General features: G+C 39.0%; 2 protein-coding genes across 3 annotated transcripts in view; one reads left to right on the plus strand and one right to left on the minus strand.

The window, feature by feature from the left end:
* Positions 1-8,339, minus strand: part of HMMR (hyaluronan mediated motility receptor) — a 30,243-nt gene extending 21,904 nt beyond the window's left edge. The window contains exons 1-4 of the mRNA XM_036241269.1: positions 8,203-8,339; positions 4,990-5,088; positions 4,482-4,561; positions 1,607-1,654 (exon numbers count right to left, since the gene is read on the minus strand). Coding sequence (XP_036097162.1) covers positions 1,607-1,654; positions 4,482-4,561; positions 4,990-5,088; positions 8,203-8,320 — 345 coding nt within the window. The 5' untranslated portion in view covers positions 8,321-8,339. The remainder of the gene's footprint in view (positions 1-1,606; positions 1,655-4,481; positions 4,562-4,989; positions 5,089-8,202) is intronic.
* A 280-nt stretch (positions 8,340-8,619) lies between these two features.
* NUDCD2 (NudC domain containing 2) lies at positions 8,620-15,463 on the plus strand. 2 transcript variants are annotated; one of them, XM_036241270.1, is made up of 4 exons: positions 8,620-9,105; positions 11,304-11,352; positions 11,579-11,730; positions 14,975-15,463. In XM_036241270.1, exons 1-4 carry the CDS (start codon positions 8,869-8,871, stop codon positions 15,056-15,058), a joined length of 522 nt encoding a protein of 173 aa, XP_036097163.1. In that variant the 5' UTR covers positions 8,620-8,868; the 3' UTR covers positions 15,059-15,463. The 2 variants fall into 2 exon arrangements, with proteins under 2 accessions (XP_036097163.1, XP_036097164.1); XM_036241271.1 differs by having other exon boundaries at positions 11,654-11,730; positions 14,975-15,430.
* The last annotated feature ends 3,316 nt before the right edge of the window (positions 15,464-18,779 follow it).

The raw sequence follows: 18,779 nt of genomic DNA on the forward strand, positions 1-18,779 counted from the left end.
TTACATTATTGACTTATAACTGGTGTTTATACAGTAGAGAAAAGAACACTAAAATAATCTACATCACACTTTTTGCAGCTAAAGAAGCTTAAGTTCCAGAAAAGGATCTGTAAATTCAAATGCCTACATGGCTAAGTGGACAACATAAACAAGCCGAGAGAGCCAGGGGAGGACTGAAGAGCGATGTGGAGTCTAAAGGGGCAGCCCGGAACAACCCTGGCAGGTTGTCACCCAGGAGGGGAATGTGAAAAGTGCTGTCAGATCTGACTTTGCGACAGAAGTCAGAAATCTGACTTTGCTTTGCATGGAACTTGGCATTTAAATACTGACAATTAACGGACGTTAAAAGACAACAACAACCTGGCTGGTGAGGCTCAGTGATTGAGCATTGATCCATGCACCAAGAGGTTGCTGGTTCGATTCCCAGTCAGGGCACATGCCCACGTTGTGGGCCAAATCCCCAGTGAGGGGCATGCAGGAGGTGGCCAATCAATGTTCTCGCTCATCAATGTTTCCATCTCTCTCTCCCTCTCCCTTCCCCTCTAAAATCAATAAAGGGGAAAAAAAAGACAACAACAACAAATACTTTAGGGCTTAAATAAAATAGAGCTCTATTTGCCAAAAATGCCAATTCTAAAAAATTAACTGACATAAATGACCAGTTCTAATCCTAGCCACTGCCTCTTACTTGCTGTCGGAGATTTACTGCCCCCATCCCCCATTAAATCCTTTCATGTATCCTCAATAAAACAACAAAAATAAATACACAAAGATCAGAGTTACCTTGACATATTCTTGGTCCTAAGCCAATATTTTACTGTAATCAATGAAAAACTTTAATATATCAAAAGAATATGTCCCCTGGAAAGAAACACAAATAAAAGACTCATGGCAATGCAAAGCCGGCAGTGACTAGCTTAGCCCTGCTTAGGAAGAAAGTGGTTTCTTTAGGTCAGCTCTGCTCAGTAGGAATTTCTGCCATGGAGGGAAGGCACTGTCCAGTATGGTAGCCTCTCCTCACATGTGGCTACTGAGCACCTGAACTGTGACTAGTGCATCTGAAGAATTGAGTTCCTAATTTTATTTAATGTAAATAGTCACATGTGGTGAGTAGCTGCCATGTAACAGTGTAGCCTGAAATCATTTATTTCATCCTTAAGGAAGGCATATACCAAGGGTGCAGAGGAATGCATCAGGTTAGCATAACTCCATCCCAATCCAACTACCCTGTAGGATTTCCTGCACACTAAGCAATTCCCTAGTTAGAGTCTTAACATATAGAATAGCATATAGGAAAAGTAAATGTAAATGCTTGATCTACACATAATTGCAATTGATTTTTAGTTATCATTTTTTCATTAAGTGGGTTATCTTGAATCTGTCCCTTGGTATGCTAACAACTTGACTGCCACACAGACAACCAGGCTCTGATATATGGTGTCCAACCCAAGGAATGACTACCCTGTAGCACTGGTCTGGATGGTATATTTGCCAGCCAGTATAACTCCTCAACCTGAAACAGAATCCCTGTCCCTTATTTCTATGTAACTCTCTTTCCATTATATGTAGCACATTTATTTTTTGATAAGTTGAAAGCATTGCTTACCTCTTTTTCCAACATCTTCAAGTCTTTATCATTCTTTTGAGATTCTTTCTATTTAAAAGTCAAAGAACAGTGATGATTAAATTTAAAGCCATGAACATCACAGCTGAATTTGATTTTTAGTTATCAGAAAAGACTGAGGATTCCAAACAGTTAATTTCTATTTTAAGTGTTTCCGAGTAGGTGACTTAGTAAATGAGGGAAAAAGTTTTTTAAATATCAGAATATTTCAGGCTTGAAAGTTTTGACCCCAATAGATTAGTTTTTCCCCCTGGTAAGTTCAAGTGAAAAGGACAGGTGCAGCTCTATAAATAAAGCTACTGACTGCTTCTTTCTAATATTAAGCAGCAATAAATCTTGAATATTTAATTATGTTATCCCAGAAAGAAGAGAATCTTACAAAGAGAAATCAACGTAGATATCCAAAGAGGGGGAAATATGCGAAGAAATAAAAACTGAAATAGCACCAGCTTCTACTCTAATCTACTTATTGCCTTTATTCTAAATAAGACATATAATTTTCATACTACATCATCTTATATGCAATATGTCCCTTTTTTGAGACAGTGACCAAAAACAGAATAGCTATCTTTTCCATCCAAAAATGGGAGAAAATGCATAAACATCTTAAATAAAACCTGTTTTATATGTTTTTAATTGGGGGGAAGAGGGAACACCAGTCTCATGTTTATTCATTTACCATCTGATGGCATTTTCTTATCAAGAAAAGCCCAGCCCTGGCCGGTTTGGCTCAGCGGTTAGAGCATCGGCCTGCGGTCCAGAGAGACCCGGGTTCAGTTCCCGCTAAGGGCATGTACTTCGGTTGCAGTTTGTCCCCGGCCCTGGTTGGTCGTGCGGGTGGCAGCCACTCGATGTGTCCCTTCACATCAATGTTTCTCTCTCTCTCTCTCTTCCTCTCTCTCCCTCCCACTCTATCTGTACAAAAAATGGAAAAATATCCTCGGGTGAGGATAAACAAAAAAAAAAAAAAAAGAAAAGCCCATTATTTGGGGGCTTTGCACAATCTTGAAATTTGTTTTTAATTTAGTTTTCTAAGAGGGTTTTTGAATGAATTCAAAATTTCAAAACAGCTTCTCCAAGAAATTTACATCAATTTCTAAGAAGAATGACTATATCACTGCTGCCCAATAGAAATATAATGCAAGCCATATACTCATTTTCAAATTTTCTAATAGCCATATTTAAAATTTTATGTATTTTACTTAATATAAAAATATAAAAAATATTATTTCAACATATCATTAGTATGAAATTATTAGTGAGCTGTTTTGTTTTTCGTCCCTGTTCAAAATTTGCCGTGCGTTTTATACTTATAGCACAACTCAATTCAGATTCTAAATTTTCTTTTTTTTTTTTATCCTCACCCGAGGACATTTTTCCATTTTTTGTTCAGGTAGAGTGGGAGGGAGAGAGAGGAACAGAGAGAGAGAGAGAAATATCGATGTGAAAGAACACATCGAGTGGCTGCCACCCGCACAACCGACCAGGGCTGGGGACAAACTGCAACCGAAGTACATGCCCTTAGCGGGAACCGAACCCGGGTCTCTCAGGACCACAGGCCGACGCTCTAACCGCTGAACCAAACCGGCCAGGGCCAGATTCTAAATTTTCATCAGACACACCTATCTGTATATAGAGCTCATAACACATACATGTGAAAAAGTAGATTTGCATGCCTAGGTGGTTCTGAAAACATTTTAAGAATTTTCCAACAACAGAATCAAGTATCAGTTTTTAAATATATGAATATTAATTAAAATGAAATATTAAAGCTTTTAAAAATATTTTTTAGAGAGAGCAAGGGAGAGAGAGAGAAACACCGATGTGAGAGAAACATTAATTGGCTGCCTCCTGCACATCCCCTACTGGGGATGAAGCCTGAAACCCAGGCATGTGCCCTGATGGGGAATCCAACCAGGACCTCTCAGTCCATGGGACAATGCTCAATCCACTGAGCCACGTCAGCCAGATCTAAATATTAAAATTTGGTTCTTCACTTTTGAATGCTCAATAGCCAAACGTGGTTGCGTAATCACTTCCTTATTGGACTAGGCAGCTCTGTATTACAGATCAAGAGATGTAGGTGTAATTGTCAAATGAATGAACAAGTCTAATCTCAACCTATGGCTTCGGTTTCCCAACTCTGAATCTTTTTCACATTAAAATATCAATTTGTATATCTCCATAAGAAAGTACAACTTGCCCTGGCTGGTATGGCTTAGTTGACTAAAGCATCATCCAACACACCAGAAGGTGGCAGGTTCAATCCCCAGTCGGGGCACGTGTGGAAGGCAACCAATTGATGTTTCCCTCTCTAAAATCAATTGAAAAATTTAAAAGTACAACTTGCTTTTATGAACTAATGGAAACAGTAACAGCAGGCTCTTGCACAAGCAATAACAGGAAGCTAATACGAATTTAATCCCCTACCACTTCTTGGCAGTTTATGACATCTCTTAGGCATTAGAATTCTTTTCCCTTTCTCTTTACCAATACTTACCCTTCACCCAAAACAAACACAAAACAACTCAAATGATGGTAACAAATCAAAGCAACACATAACTTTTAAAGTATTACTGGATATTATATAATTTATCTAGATATAGAAATGACTAATAAGTGGAGACCATTTCATAATTCTGAACTGGAAGCACATTTAAGTATGATATATTTAGTAATGGTGTAGGCAGAAATGTCAAGCTTACTGAAGTCCTAGTGATAATATGTTTCATTAATTTACAAGTTTACTTATAAACTTAATTTATACACTTAACCCATTCTAGTCAAATACAACACCTTTCAGAAATATTTTCAGTGCAACAGTTCATAAACCAGGTAGAACATCAGAGCTCCTCACCTTTAATCCCATACTCTTAACTTTTCTTGCTGAAGCAGGCAAGGTGGTATCTTTGTCAACAGTAAGATTTTGTTGCGATTCTGCAATAAATGAAATCACAGATGAAACACAATTTCAAAATTTCTTATTCCAACTATTAGTGAAGCAATATAAAGTTATTCTTTTCCTGATGGTACATTTCCAAATAATTAGTTGCACGATATTTTTACACATCTATCATTCTTCTGATTTTCTTAATGTTCTCTGATGGAAGGTGAAGGCAATTACAAAAAGGGAAACTACATATCTATGTGAGTGTTTTAGCTTAATTTTCCTTGTTATACAATAGTGTAATGACGAAAGCATTATTCTGTAGTTGACTGTCTTATAAATCCATCAAGTACAAAAATTTATAGCTGTAGTTTCACATGTTTAGAAATACTATAACATCTTTACATTTAGATACTACTATTCATAACTTTAAAACTTATGAGATCATAGAACCATATTTTATTTTGGGATCCATTACCTTTTTGTGTTTTAAATCTTTGTGATTTCTGAAAGGACACTGGTCCTTTCAATACTTCTGAAGTTTTCACATCATAAGCACCTGGAGATGGTGCACAACCTACAGGAAACATAAAACATTAAAGTCTCATCTAATGTTACTTTTAATCCTAAGTTAAAAACATGCCAAAGTAAAGTGAGTAATATAAATGTGAAAAATGCCGTTAATAAACGCTTTGTTCTTTCAAATGTAAAAATAGCAAAACAGCAAAGACAGTCTTGGGGTGAACATCTGTAAGAACAAGCAACGTGGTTTTCTTATTAAGGATTGACTATAAGAAATAACATATTTGGAATCAACCCTACACAGTCACTGAACTTAACTACCATCAGATTCTAGAAATGAAGCAACTAAGTGTCTAGCTCTCAAGCAAATGATTATGCACAGCAAATGTAAGATCTGGCTCTTACATACTGACAATAATAAAAATGTCATTAGCATAAAGCTTTAGTTGATTGGGAATCCATAGGATTATACTATTCTCTGAAAAGCTATTTACTTCAGTCTAGAGTTTCATGCCATTAAGTAGGAACAGCAAGGAGCTTGACAATTCCAAAAGGTAACTCATACTGTCCCCTCAGTGTTTTTCAAATGGGATGATAAAAGCTCATTAGTATATCTTGACTAGCATTTTTTTTAAACAAGTGAAAGATAGAAAACATCAGTGTGATTCACACATTGCAAATTAAAAAAATATTTTTTTTCTTTTTTTTTTAGAGAGAGAAGAAGGGAGAGGGAGAGAGAAAAACATCGATGAGAAAAAAACATCAATGAGCTACCTCCTGCATGCCCCAACTGGGGATCAGCCTGCAACCAGGAATTGAACTGACAACCTCTTGGTGCATGGGTCGACGCTCACAAACTGAGCCACACTGGCCAGGCACACATTGCAAATTTAAGCACTGTTTTCTGATACTTTTGTTTGTTTTATGTAGAAATATAACTATATCCCATGTACAGATATACAATTTATTTCTTATCCTAGGACACAATTAAAAACTATTAAAGATTAAAGTTATTGCTTTCAAGTCTAAGCAGGTCATAAAAACATCAAGGATAGAATTAAGTTTCCATTCTTCTTCCTGGAACAATGATCATTTATACATGCTGACATAAAGATTCCAATCCTAGGAGCTGTCAGATCTAACTGTGGTCAATAAGGGGTAGAGGTAGTGGGTTTCCAGTCAGGAGAGAGAGTATTAAAATGAAGGGTAGAATTCACTGGGGTACATAAGGCAAAGGCAGACTTAGCAAAAAGCATCAATCTTGGCTAGCTCAGATTTCTCACACTGCACAACTGTTAATACCATGGATAAATGCAAAAAAAAGTCTTCAGGTGAGGATAAAAAAAAAAGAACTAGGTTGAACTCCTGCCTGTACCTACCATCTCTCTGTAAGACTAGAGTATATATTTTCATGCTATAGGTCTTTTCCTTAATAACACTTAAATGTACTAGATTATAGATACAATTTGTTAGAAATGTGGGGAGAGAAAACATCAAACAAAAGAAATGGGATAACTCAGGAGATATCTGGAACAACTTATATCTTGATCAACAATAATCAGAAGGTAACAGAGGCAGTCAATACTTATATGTAAATAAACATTTTATATGTAAATAAAGCATTACATTAAATAAATGCTTCAAACTTCCAGAACTTTTTAGTTTCTATTTCTTCCACCTCAAATGGCTAGTCCACCTTCCATTTTGCCTACTCTCACTTGTCCTTCAGATCTGTCTGATGTCATCTCTTCCAATTTTCTCTGAATCTCCCAGTCAGGTTAGAACTCACACACAGCGGCTGGTGTCTATCATTCCTATCCTAGAACCTCCAAGTTTTGTACAGGTGTACTTATATAGTGTACTTATCTACTTCCCACATTAGAAAATGTACTTATGCATGCCCCACATTAGGCAAACTGCCTGGAGGTAGAGACTGTCTTAATCATGATTGTATCTCTAGTATTTAGCTCAGGGTTAAGGTTAACAGTGTGGTGAAGAAAACACAGAAAGTCACTGGGGATGTGGTAAAGGGAATAGGGCTTTGTAATCAGCCAGATTAGGTTAAATCTGGCTTTGTCTGCCAATCAGTAAATATTACTATGTGCCAGATACTGTGTCACTGGGAGAAGATGGTGAATAAGAACATTTCCATTTTCACGTTGTCTGACAGAGACTAAAAACATATAACCATTAAATGTGTATGTTTTAACGGATAAATCGTGGTTCAGCCCTACCACTTACACGCTGCTCAATGCAGTTACAAAGCCCTCAGTTTCCTTGTCTGTAAAATAAGGACAGTATCAGTACCTTCCTCATTTGGCTGTTGGAAAAAAAACAAAAAACAAAAAAAAACCAAACTAGATCTGGCAGGAAAAGTCTTAGCACAGCCCCTGCATAAAGTTAGCCTGTAACAAATGATTTGAGTGTCTTACCACATCCAAGGCTCCTGGTTATTGTACTTATGTACTGCAGTGGTTAAGAGCACAGGCTGGATTTCATGAAGACCCAGTTTTATTCACCAGTTTTGCCAGTTTGGTTGAGTACCATTGAGGAAATCTAAGTCTCAGTCATTTAATCAGTAAAATAATAGATAACAGAATCACTTCTCCAGGATGTTGGGGAATTAAAACAGAACGAATAATCTATGTAAAGACCTGGTACAGTGCCCGGGGCACCGTCAATGTTAGCTGCCACTACTGCCACAATTTTACAACCACAAACTGCCTTTAGCAACCTTCCTTCTTTTATGCCCGAATGGAATATCCAGAAAGAAATCCATAAATACAGATAAAAAACATGGTCAAGTGTATCTTTTTCTTTCTTTCTTTCTATCAGTAAGGCCTTCGCACTGGACCACCAACTAGCTACCAATGCTTCCTCTCCCCCATGCCTTCTCTCTGCCTCAGTATCTACACAGCACTTTCATTGGCTGTACTGTCCAACCGAGTGGAAGCTCCCTGGGGCAGACACTTTGCTCCGTTCACTGCTGTATCCTTAGTATCCTAAATTGTGCTTGGCATGTAGTAAATGCTTAGTTTATATTTAAGAATCAACTGAACGAGCCCCATGCCAGCCCTGGAATCGCCTATTTCCTTCTGATAGAGGGAACCGTAAAGGGCAAGGGGCGTGAGAGCAACTCCCGTCCCCCAGTCCCTTCCCCCATACGCACCAGAAGGGTCATTGAATCGTTTCAGGGGCGCCTTAGGAAAGGACATGCCGACGACCAGCTCCACAAACCCAAGGGGGACTAGCGTTCCTCGGCAACTTCCTGGTGCTGATTTTGGCATTCCAGGCTTCAAATTCAAATTTCCCGGCTCATTCCCCGCCCACCCCGACGTTAGCCAATTGCAAAACCAAATCCCTCGGCACACCAATCCAGGAAAGGAAGAAGCAACGAACATGCGCACTAAGATCTCGCCGCGTCCAGTTAGGTGGCTTGTGAGTTTAAGCTTCCAGCCAATAGAAGACCAGTACTGTTTCCGCGCCCCGTCCTCCGCCCCATGTCCAATCACTCCCGGCGTTACTCAACGGCCACTTACGTACTAGCAGCAAGTGCGCAAGCGCACTTCAATAGGAGACGTTTGAAAGTCGGCCTGTGGCGTCATATAGACCGCAGTGCAGTGAGTTCTAGCCTTGCAGATTCCAACCCTTTCCTACCATCCCTGGGATGTAAACGTTTCCGGATTTCAGTTTTTTCAACTTGGGTCCTGCCAATGTCCTTAATAGCCATTGAAAGGGAAAAACTAACGCACTGAGATGTCAGCTTAATACCTGCGCATGAGCGGTGACCCGAGCGGAGAGACCGGGGCGTGGCCTGCGCGTGGAGATTCGGCGCATGCGCTCAGCTCGCTCCCTGCAGCTGGAGCTGGGTGGCAGCTGGAGTATGTCGGCCCCATTTGAGGAGCGCAGTGGGGTGGTTCCGTGCGGGACACCGTGGGGCCAGTGGTACCAGACCTTGGAGGAGGTGTTCATTGAAGTTCAGGTGCCGCCAGGCACTCGCGCCCAAGATATCCGGTGCGACCTGCAGAGCCGGCATGTGGCGCTGGCGGTGGGTGGCCGCGAGATCCTCAAGGTAGCGGCAGGTCGGGGCGCGTGCCCCGTTTATTCGCGGCCTCCCCAACCCCGAGTCCTAGGTCTCATGGTTTCCGTAGGACGACTGTCGGAAGGCCGTTGGGCTTCTCCAGCTGGCCGAAGAGTGGTCAAAGTTTGGTCTGGTCGGAGCCCCCGCCTCCAGGGCCAGTCCTGAGCTGGTGGAAATTTGAGGAGCCCATTTTTCCGGCTTTATTTCTAAACCTAATGAAATTGCTTCTATAATGAAATTGCGGGTATTCAGCAGAGAACAACTTAACTAGATCGTTAGAGAAATATTTATATTCCATGCACTCTTCCAGGCACTGCCCTAAGTGCCAAAAGTCAGCGTTGAAGGAGACAGACAGGGTTCCTGCACTCAGGCTGTGGCAAGTGGGGAGGAGTGAGGATTCAGAGATGATGTCAGTGATTTTTCTCATCTAAAAATTAGAGAAGTTCTGCATGTTTCTGGAGTGGATAAGCAGATAATCAGGAGGTGTGTGAAGAAAATAATACCTCTTTTATTCCCACCAGTGCCCTTTGGGTCTGGGAGCCACTGTTGCCTTGTTAAGCCTTATAGAGTTAAATTCAATGAAGTCGAAGTTAGATTCATTTCTCAAATTAGATGTCAAGATGTTAGATGGCAGTGGTGAAGACTGGTAGCATGCCTGATTCTGCCATCTTTCTAGTTTTGTAATCTGGGCAAGAGATTTTTCAGTGTCTCTGAAAGGCAGTAATTATAGCATCTTTCTTATAGGACTGTTTTGAGCATAACAGTATTTGTGTGAACAAAGAGCTTGGAGTAGTGCCTAGTGTGTAATAAGCACCCCGGACATGTTAGCTATTATTATTTACTATGGAAGTGCTTTGAGTGCCTTCCAGAAAAGGAAGTGTCATGTGAAAGACATTGATTTATATCAACATGGTTTGAATGACCTTTCTGAATAGTTCTGCAGTTCATAGTTTCCTAACCGTGGTGTAAGATTTCAATTCAAATTTACCTTAGTAATTCCAGTGATAACTTGGGAATTTAGCAATAATTCTTAATTCTAGGGTTTTAGGTGTACATTTAGACCAGTAGGACTTTTTTCACAAGTATTGATATATGACAAAAAGTGTGTATATTTTTGTTAATCCTCACCCCAGGATATTTTTCTATTGACTTTTGGATAGAGTGGAAGGGAAAGAGGGAGAGAAAGAGACAGACAGACAGACAGACAGACATATGTCAATGAGAGACACGTTGATTGGTTGCCTCCAGCACGGTCCCAATTGGGGCTGAGGTCGAACCCGAGACTTTCGTTGAGGGCCGCTGAGCCAAACTGGCCAGGGCAAAATGTATTCTTTTTTTAAAACGTGATATTTTCTAAAACAAATTTGGTAAACAACAAATAAATAGGTTTTAGCAGATGCATTCTCTTTAAAAAATTTTTTTAAATATGTTTTTATTGATTTTTTAGAGAGGTAGAAACGTCGATGTGAGAGATACATCAGTTGGCCACCTCCTGCATGCCACAGACTGGGGATGGAGCCCAAAACCCAGGCATGTGCCCTAACCAGGAATCGAACTAGGACCTCTCAGTCCATGAGACGATGCTCAATCCACTGAGCCACACTGGCTGGGCGATGCATTCTCTTTTAAACTTAGCTTTTTGCTTCTTTCTTAAAATGAGTTTCTGAAGAAAAACAGCAACAACTGATCTTATATCAGATCCATAGTATGTGCTAAAATAATTTTTTAATGCCAAATTGCCCAACAAAGAGATCGAGCCATTTTTTTAAAGTTTATTATAAAATACATCATTTCTTCTTAATTTCATCAGAAGAGCTCTTGTAACATATTTTAATATATATATTTTAATTGATCAGTAATTTAATTTTATATTTGGCTAATCAGTAGTATTTCTTCATCTTCTAAAAATTAAGGATCCCTGGTCTTTCTTTAGAGATCCCTGTGTTTTCTAACATAGTAAATATTTCAAGCAGTGTTAACTAGGTTTCATTTCACTTGCTAGGAGGAAACTTAGGCTTGAGCACCTATCAATGTGTTGAAATGGTATAAAATTTTATCTCCCTATTCTAACCAAATTAGACAATTACATGTGGATTAAATAGGAAATTGGGTAAGTCTCAAATCATGAAAGCTTTATAAAAATTAATGAAATTTCTATATTTTTAGTACCTTATATGTTTATTTTTCAGGGCAAACTCTTTGATTCTACAATAGCTGATGAGGGAACATGGACTTTGGGTAAGGGTAATCTATTATAAGTCTTAGCATCTTTTTAAAAATTACTTTTGTATTGAAACTTAGTATGTTTTTCTGTTATATTAGGTGTTTTGTCTTTGCAGCTTTGGGAGATACAGTTATAGAAATGTATTGACCACAATTGTATGTCAAGATTACCTAATGGTTTTTGAAAATATAAAATTTAATGATGAACTCTAATTTCTTTGTGATTTTTGTTTGTTTTTAGAGGACAGAAAAATGGTTCGTATTGTTCTTACAAAGACAAAAAGAGATGCAGCAAATTGTTGGACTTCTCTTCTAGAATCTGAATATGCAGCTGATCCTTGGGTACAAGACCAAATGCAGAGAAAACTTACATTAGAGAGATTCCAGAAAGAAGTAAGTCAGATAAATGTATGCATATGTGTGGGTAGTTCAACATCTTAAAAATAGAATAATTATTTTTTGAAATTAAAACTCATGAGGTTATGAAAATTACAAAAGTTCTGTAGAGGAATTTTTAAAGTTAAATGGTTAGAAAAATAATTGACCTTTTTATATATGGATTTGAATTTTTAAAAAATTTTCTTGAGAATTCATACTATCATGATTTCTCAGTTTAAATTTATTTAATGTACATCAGTGATATCTAAATAAACTCATAAAAACTCAATCAATATAAGCTTGCATAGTGTAAAAAAGTGAAATGCCCCTTCATCCACATCTCTACTTTCCATGCCTCTGTCTCAATCTCATCTCATCAGTATATAGGCTTGTTTTGTTTTTAACAAGAAGGGAGACTCACACTGTGTACATTGTTGTTTCTTTTTTTTTTTAATCCTCACCCAAGGATGTTTTTCTATTTCTCTTTAGACAGGGAGAGAGAGGGAGAGAAAGAGAGAGAGAGAGAAACATTTATGTGAGTGGGACACATCAACTGGTTGCCTCCCACACGGGGTCAGGGACGAACTGCCACCGAGGTACGTGCCCTTGACTGGAATCGAACCCATGACTCTGGTCTATGGGCTGATGCTCTAACCACTGAGCCAAACCGGCCAGGGCTTGTCATGTTTCTTTTTTTTTTATTTTATTTTTTTTATCCTCACCAGAGGACATTTTTCCATTTTTTGTACAGATAGAGTGGGAGGGAGAGAGAGGAAGAGAGAGAGAGGGAAACATCGATGTGAAAGGGACACATCGAGTGGCTGCCACCCGCACAACCAACCAGGGCCGGGGACAAGCTGCAACCGAGGTACATGCCCTTAGCGGGAACCGAACCCGGGTCTCTCCGGACCGCAGGCAGATGCTCCAACCGCTGAGCCAAACTGGCCAGGGCTCATGTTTCTTTTTTAATAATATGTCTTAATGTCTTGTTCCCTCTTAGTACACGTAGGTAAAACTCAATTTTTTTTTTTTTTTTGTACGTGCCCTTAGCAGGAACCAAACCCAAGACTCTGGTCCACAGGCCAACACTCCAACTGCTGAGCCAAACTGGCCAGGGCAAAACTCACTTCTTTAACTGCTTCAGAGTGTTTTCCAGTTGTTGTTGTGTGTGTGTGTGTGTGTGTGTGTGTGTGTGTTTTCTAGTTCGAATGTATTGTAATATTTAGCTATTCCTATTTGATAAAATTTAGATTTCCTCATTTATGCCTGCTGTTTCAGACAGTTTGTGCTTTCATCTGACACTATTCCAACATTCCTTTGAGATAGATATCTAGGAGAAGAATTACTGGATCTAAAGCACTGTTAAAGTTTTTATGAATAATTTCCATCTTGTGGTGATTTCCAAATGTGTATCTCTAGCCTAGACTTTTCTCCCAAATTTTGGACTCTCGTGTCCAGTTGCCTATTCAACATTCCTACTTGGCTAACACACATGTTAAACTAGCATGTCCAACACAGACGTCCTAACTTCTCTCCCCGATTTGTTCCACCTCTAGGCTTCTCATCTTAGTTGATGACATGGGTTGTCCAAATAAAAAAAATTGGGGGAATCGTCCTCCATTCCTGTCTGTGTCCTACACCCTATTTATTTTGTCAGGAAACCTTACTGGTACTACCACCGCCACCCTGATCTGCACTACCTCTAATGTCTTGTCTAGATTACTTCAATAACCTAATTGTTCTCTTCTACCTTTGCCAAGCTACAGTCCTCTCAAAATAGTAGTTAGAACAGTCGTTTAAAATGCAAGTCAGATTACATTACTTCTCTTCTCAGGACTCTCACTCTAGTAAAAGACAAAGTTCCTTACAAGGCCCTTTTTGATCTGGTCTTCCGTGATCTCCCTGACCCCTCTCAGTGCTGTCACCCTTGGTCATTCTGCTCTAGCCATACAGGCCTTTGGCTATTTCTTTTTTTTTTTTTATCCTCACCCGAGGACATTCTTCCATGTTTTTGTTCAGATAGAGTGGGAGGGAGGGAGAGAAACATTGACGTGAAAGGGACACATCGGTTGCCTGCCTCCCGCGCCACCCAACCAGGGCTGGGGACAAACTGCAACGGAGGCACATGCCCCTAGCGGGAACCGAACCCGGGTCTCTCTGGACCGCAGACGATGCTGCAACCGCTGAGCCAGACCAGCCAGGGCCCTTTTGCTGTTTCTTAAACATGTCAGGACATTCCTTTTCTGACCTTTTGTTTGGAGTGCTCTTTTTCCAAAGCTTGGCTAGCTTCACTGTTTCCAAATCATTGCTCAAAGATCATTTTTTCAGCTTTGATCATCCTATTTAAATACTGTAACCTCTTCATTTTCCTTATTCTGCCCTGCTTTTTTTTTCGTTTGCCATGGCACTTACCAACTTTTAACATACTAGATACCAACTCTTAATTCACTAGATCAGGGGTCCGCAAACTGTGGTCCATGAGTCAAGTCCAGCCCACTGCCTGTTTTTGAAGGAAAGTTTTGTTGGAACACTGCTGTGCTCTTTGCCTATTGTCTTTCATAAAAACAACAGCAAAATTGAGTAGTTATGACCGAGACTATATGGTCTTCAAAGCCTAAAATATTTACTGCCTGACTCTGAACAGAAAAGTTGGCTGACTCCTGCACTAGATAACTTAATGGTTTACTGTGTGTCTCCTGTAAGAGTGTTAAGCTCCACCGATGAAGGAATCTTTGTCTGTTCACTCTTGAATTTTGATCTTGGAGTCCACATGCCTCTAATGGTGTCTTCCAAACAGTAGGAACTCAATAAATGCTTGTTGCAATGAAATGCCCTCCAAAAAGACTAAAGCCTGAGATAATCCTTAATTCTTAGGATTATTATGAGGATTAACTACGTTATTATGAATTATATATGTATAACTCTTGGAACCCTGCCTGGCATATAGTAAAGTCTCAAAATATGCTGTTAAAATCTGTCTATACACTGATACCAAAGTGTGTGTTTGTCCATACAGTTGTCAACGTTGTAATACACATACTGGATATTCTAAATATTTGTAAGTCTGAAAATTACCTTATAGTTTTAAGTTCCGTTGTGGTGATTACTATGAAGTTTGGTACATTTTTACATGTTTAGTGACCATTTAGATTTTCTTTCTTGTCACTTGCTAGTTCATATCTTTTTATCATTTTGTTTTTAGGTTACTTATATTTTTCCTTACAGGTTTTATCATAAATTTTTTTTTTTTATCTTTTAGAATCCTGGTTTTGACTTCAGTGGAGCAGAAATCTCAGGAAACTATACTAAAGGTGGACCAGATTTCTCAAATCTGGAGAAATAGCTGCTTTTTTTTGCTGCGCTCTGTGGACTTCGCAGATGGTGCCGCTGGATCAAAGGATCAGATCATGTGGTGGGAGACAAGTGTGGATGCCGCAGTTAACAAAATGCAAAGTATATTTAAATGTGGTTCTAAAAATTGTATTCAAGTATGATTTACATAGGAAACATCTTAAATACTGTGGGAACTGTTCTATTGATATATGATAACTTTTTTTTTTGGACTTGTTTTTGCTCAGCATGAAGTTTTGTATGCTGCATTTTTCTAATTTCATATTTAACCTATATTTTTAATACAAAAAGATTAGGGTATAGATCTTATGAAATGACAGGGTGCCTTCAGGAAAAATTCAGTTTTTTCTGTTAATGACTGTGATGCAGGAATAACATTCAATAAACTTTTCTAAATGGGACTTGAGTATCCTTTTGTCTAAGTATACGAAGGAAATTATGTTACTGAAAAAAAATTTAGGAAAGGAAAAATTTCACAAACATATTCTAAGTTAATTTTAAAAGTTAGTGGAAATCTCTGGGTTAGTCTGTTATTTCTTTAGAGATCACTTTATGTCAAGAAGTTGAAAAATAGTTAACCTAACAGTAGTAATGGATTAATACAGAAGAGATTTGGTGAAGTGAATTTGATTATTGAACAAGTGCATTGTTAGTGCCAAAAACAAGTTATGGTCAATGATTATAAATCAGTGACATCATTTTAATCTCCAGTGATCCAGACTTAGAGGTAAGAATTATCTTGAAATTTTATTTTATCCTACTTATCTCCTTTTTAATTAAAAATATATTTTAAACAATCTCAAATGTGTAGGAGAGTTACAAGAACACAGAATTATTTTTTTCCTGAACCGTTTTGTGTCCAGTTATGTCTGTGTACCATAGTGTGTATTTCCTTGAAAGAAAATGTTCTTACATAACTACAGTACCACCATTAAAATCAGGAAATAAGCATTGACACATTACAACCATCTAATCCTCAGAACTTCATTCCTTTCGAGTTCAACTGCCCCACTTAATCAGTGACCTCCTGTATTCAGATACACTGTATCCTTTATAGCAAAAGGATACAGTCAATCATACCTTTTCTTTAGATGTCATGTGTCTTTGGTATATACTTAAATCTGGAACAATTCCTCATTTTTCCTTGATTTTTACAACCTTGGCACTTTTGAAGATTACAGGCTAGTTTTTTACAACATTCCTCATTTTGAATTCTGTCTGATATTTTTGTTTTATTGTTTAATTTATTTTATTTGTTAATCCTCTCCCGAGGATATTTTTTTCATTGATTTTTAGAATGGGAGGGAGGGAAAAAGGGAAGGAGAGGGAGAGACAGAGAAAGAAACATCAGTGTGAGAGAGACACCTCAATTGGCTCCCGAACAGCCCCAGCACGATCCCAACCAGGGTTGAAACTGCAACCCAGGCGCGTGCCCTTGACAGGGAATTGAACCTGTATCCCTTGTCCATAGGCCGAAGCTCTTACCGCTGAGCCAAATTGGCCGGGGCATATTTCTTCATCATTAGATTCAGATTTTGCATCTTTGGCAGGAATTTTAAAGAAGTGATGTTTTGTTCTTATTGCATCCTACCATGAGTTCTTAATTTCAATTTTTTTTTTCTGATGCTAATTAGGTCACTGATTAAGTGGTGTCTGCTAGTCTTCTCCATTGTAAAGCTACTCTCTCAATGTTTATAATTAAGTATTTTGTGGAAGATAGTTTCAAATTACTACTTTCTTATCAAACTTTCTTCTTATTTATATCTTTATAGACTCATTATTTTCTACTTTATTCGGTGGGTTAAAATCTATTATTCCCTTTACTTGGATGCTCCAAGTTTTTTTAGGTATGGCTGATGCTCTCAAAAAAGCAGCATCTGGCCTCAGCAAGCCCCATACCTCTCACTAAGTAGCTCCAGGCCCAGCACTAGGAGCACCTAGCCTTGGTTCACAACTTGGCTTTGCCTGGGAATCTCCAAGCCCAGCACAAAAAGAAGCAGCCATTGGCAAACTGCTTTGTAGCTTATGCCTGATGGCCCTGAGTAGAACACAGGCAGTGGCTGACCTTGCCCCAGAGCCAGGACATCCAGTGGACAGTGTCAGACCACGGCAAAGCACCACCACCCAACCACCTCCACAAGGGACACACTCAAGAAATGGACTCAGTAGGTACCAGAGCCTTGCTGAAGTAAGTCTTGCTCTGTGTAGTGGACCCTTACATAACTGGTCATCCAAGGTAGAGGTCAGTGGACAGTGGTCACAGCCAGTCCTTGTAGCTGATCAGACTGAGTAAAACCCTCCCATTGATGTGCCAACAGCAATCAAGACTCAATTACAACAGAAGGGTGTAAAGTTTACACAAAGCGTGCACCTTGAGGGCCCAGCTGGGTGGCCAGGGAGGCTGTGCCACTGGACCCTACAGGACACCTACTATATAATAGGCCACCCTAGGAATCCCAGGAGACATCAGAACCCTACCTAATACATAGAAACAAACAGGGAAGCAGCCAAAATGAGGAGACAAACATGTTTCAAATGAAAGAACAGAACAAAACTCCAGGAAAAGAACTAAACAAAATGGACATAAGCAATCTAACAGATGCAGAGTTCAAAACACTGCTTAGAGGATGCTCAATGAATTTAGTGAGGGCCTCAAGAGCATAAAAAGGAACCAGTCAGAAATGAAGGAGGCACTAACCAAAATAAAGAATAATTTACAGAGATTCAATAGTTAAGTAAAGCCAAGAAGCAAACCATCGGTTTGGAATATAAGAGGCAAAAAGCACCCAATCAGAACAGCAAAAAGAAAAAAGAATCCAAAAACATGAGGATAGTGTAAGGAGCCTCTGGGACAACTTTAAGTGTACCAGCATTCGCATCATGGGGGTGCCAGAAAGAGAAGAGAGAGCAAGAAATTGAAAACCTAATCCCTAACTTGGTGAAGGAAATGGACATACCAGTCCAGGAAGCACAGAGTCCCAAACAAGATGAACCCCCAAGAGGCCCACACCAAGACACACCATAATCAAAATGCAAAAGGTTCGAGACAAAGAATCTTAAAAGCAGCAAGAGAAAAGCATTTAGGTACCTACAAGGGAGCTCCCATTAGACTGTCAGCTGATTTCTCAAAAGAAACTTTGCAGGCCAGAAGGGAGTGTCAGAAAATACTCAGAGTGATGAAAAGCAAGAACCTACAACCAAGATTGCTTTATCTTGCAAAGCTATAATTTAGAATCGATGACCGTATAAAGAGTTTCCCAGACAAGAAAAAGCTAAAGGAATTCATCACCACCAAACCATTATTAAATGAAATGTTGAAGAAACATTTTATCTTTTTCTTCAAGAAGAAAAAGATAAAATATATGAACAATAAAATGGCAATAAATACTTATCTATTGACAATTGAATCTACAAACAAAATGAACAAGCAGAACAGAAACAGACTCCTAGATACAGAGAACATTTTATTGGTTGCCAGATGGAAGGGGGGTTAGGGGAATGGGTGAAAAAGGTGAAGGGATTAAGAAGTACAATTTGGTTGTTAGACTGACAAACTTCAAAGGGAAGGGGGAGGGGAGGTGGGAAGAAATAAACGAAAGAATTTATATGCATGACCAATGAACACAGACAACAGTGTAGGGAAAGGCAGGAGGGGGGCAGGAGCAGGGAGAAGGGGGTAAATAGGGGAAAAAATGAGGAATATCTATAATACA

This window comes from Molossus molossus, unplaced genomic scaffold (assembly GCF_014108415.1).
Source record: "Molossus molossus isolate mMolMol1 unplaced genomic scaffold, mMolMol1.p scaffold_m16_p_4, whole genome shotgun sequence".
NCBI lineage: Eukaryota > Metazoa > Chordata > Mammalia > Chiroptera > Molossidae > Molossus > Molossus molossus.

What these genes read in the sequence shown, in the direction of transcription:
- NUDCD2 (XM_036241270.1), top strand. Translation starts at nt 8,869, where the DNA reads ATGCGCTCAGCTCGCTCCCTGCAGCTGGAGCTGGGTGGCAGCTGGAGT. An exon ending in TGAGGGAACATGGACTTTGG is followed by an intron (nt 11,353 to 11,578) that starts GTAAGGGTAATC and finishes GTTTGTTTTTAG; the next exon opens with AGGACAGAAAAATGGTTCGT. An exon ending in TAGAGAGATTCCAGAAAGAA is followed by an intron (nt 11,731 to 14,974) that starts GTAAGTCAGATA and finishes TTTATCTTTTAG; the next exon opens with AATCCTGGTTTTGACTTCAG.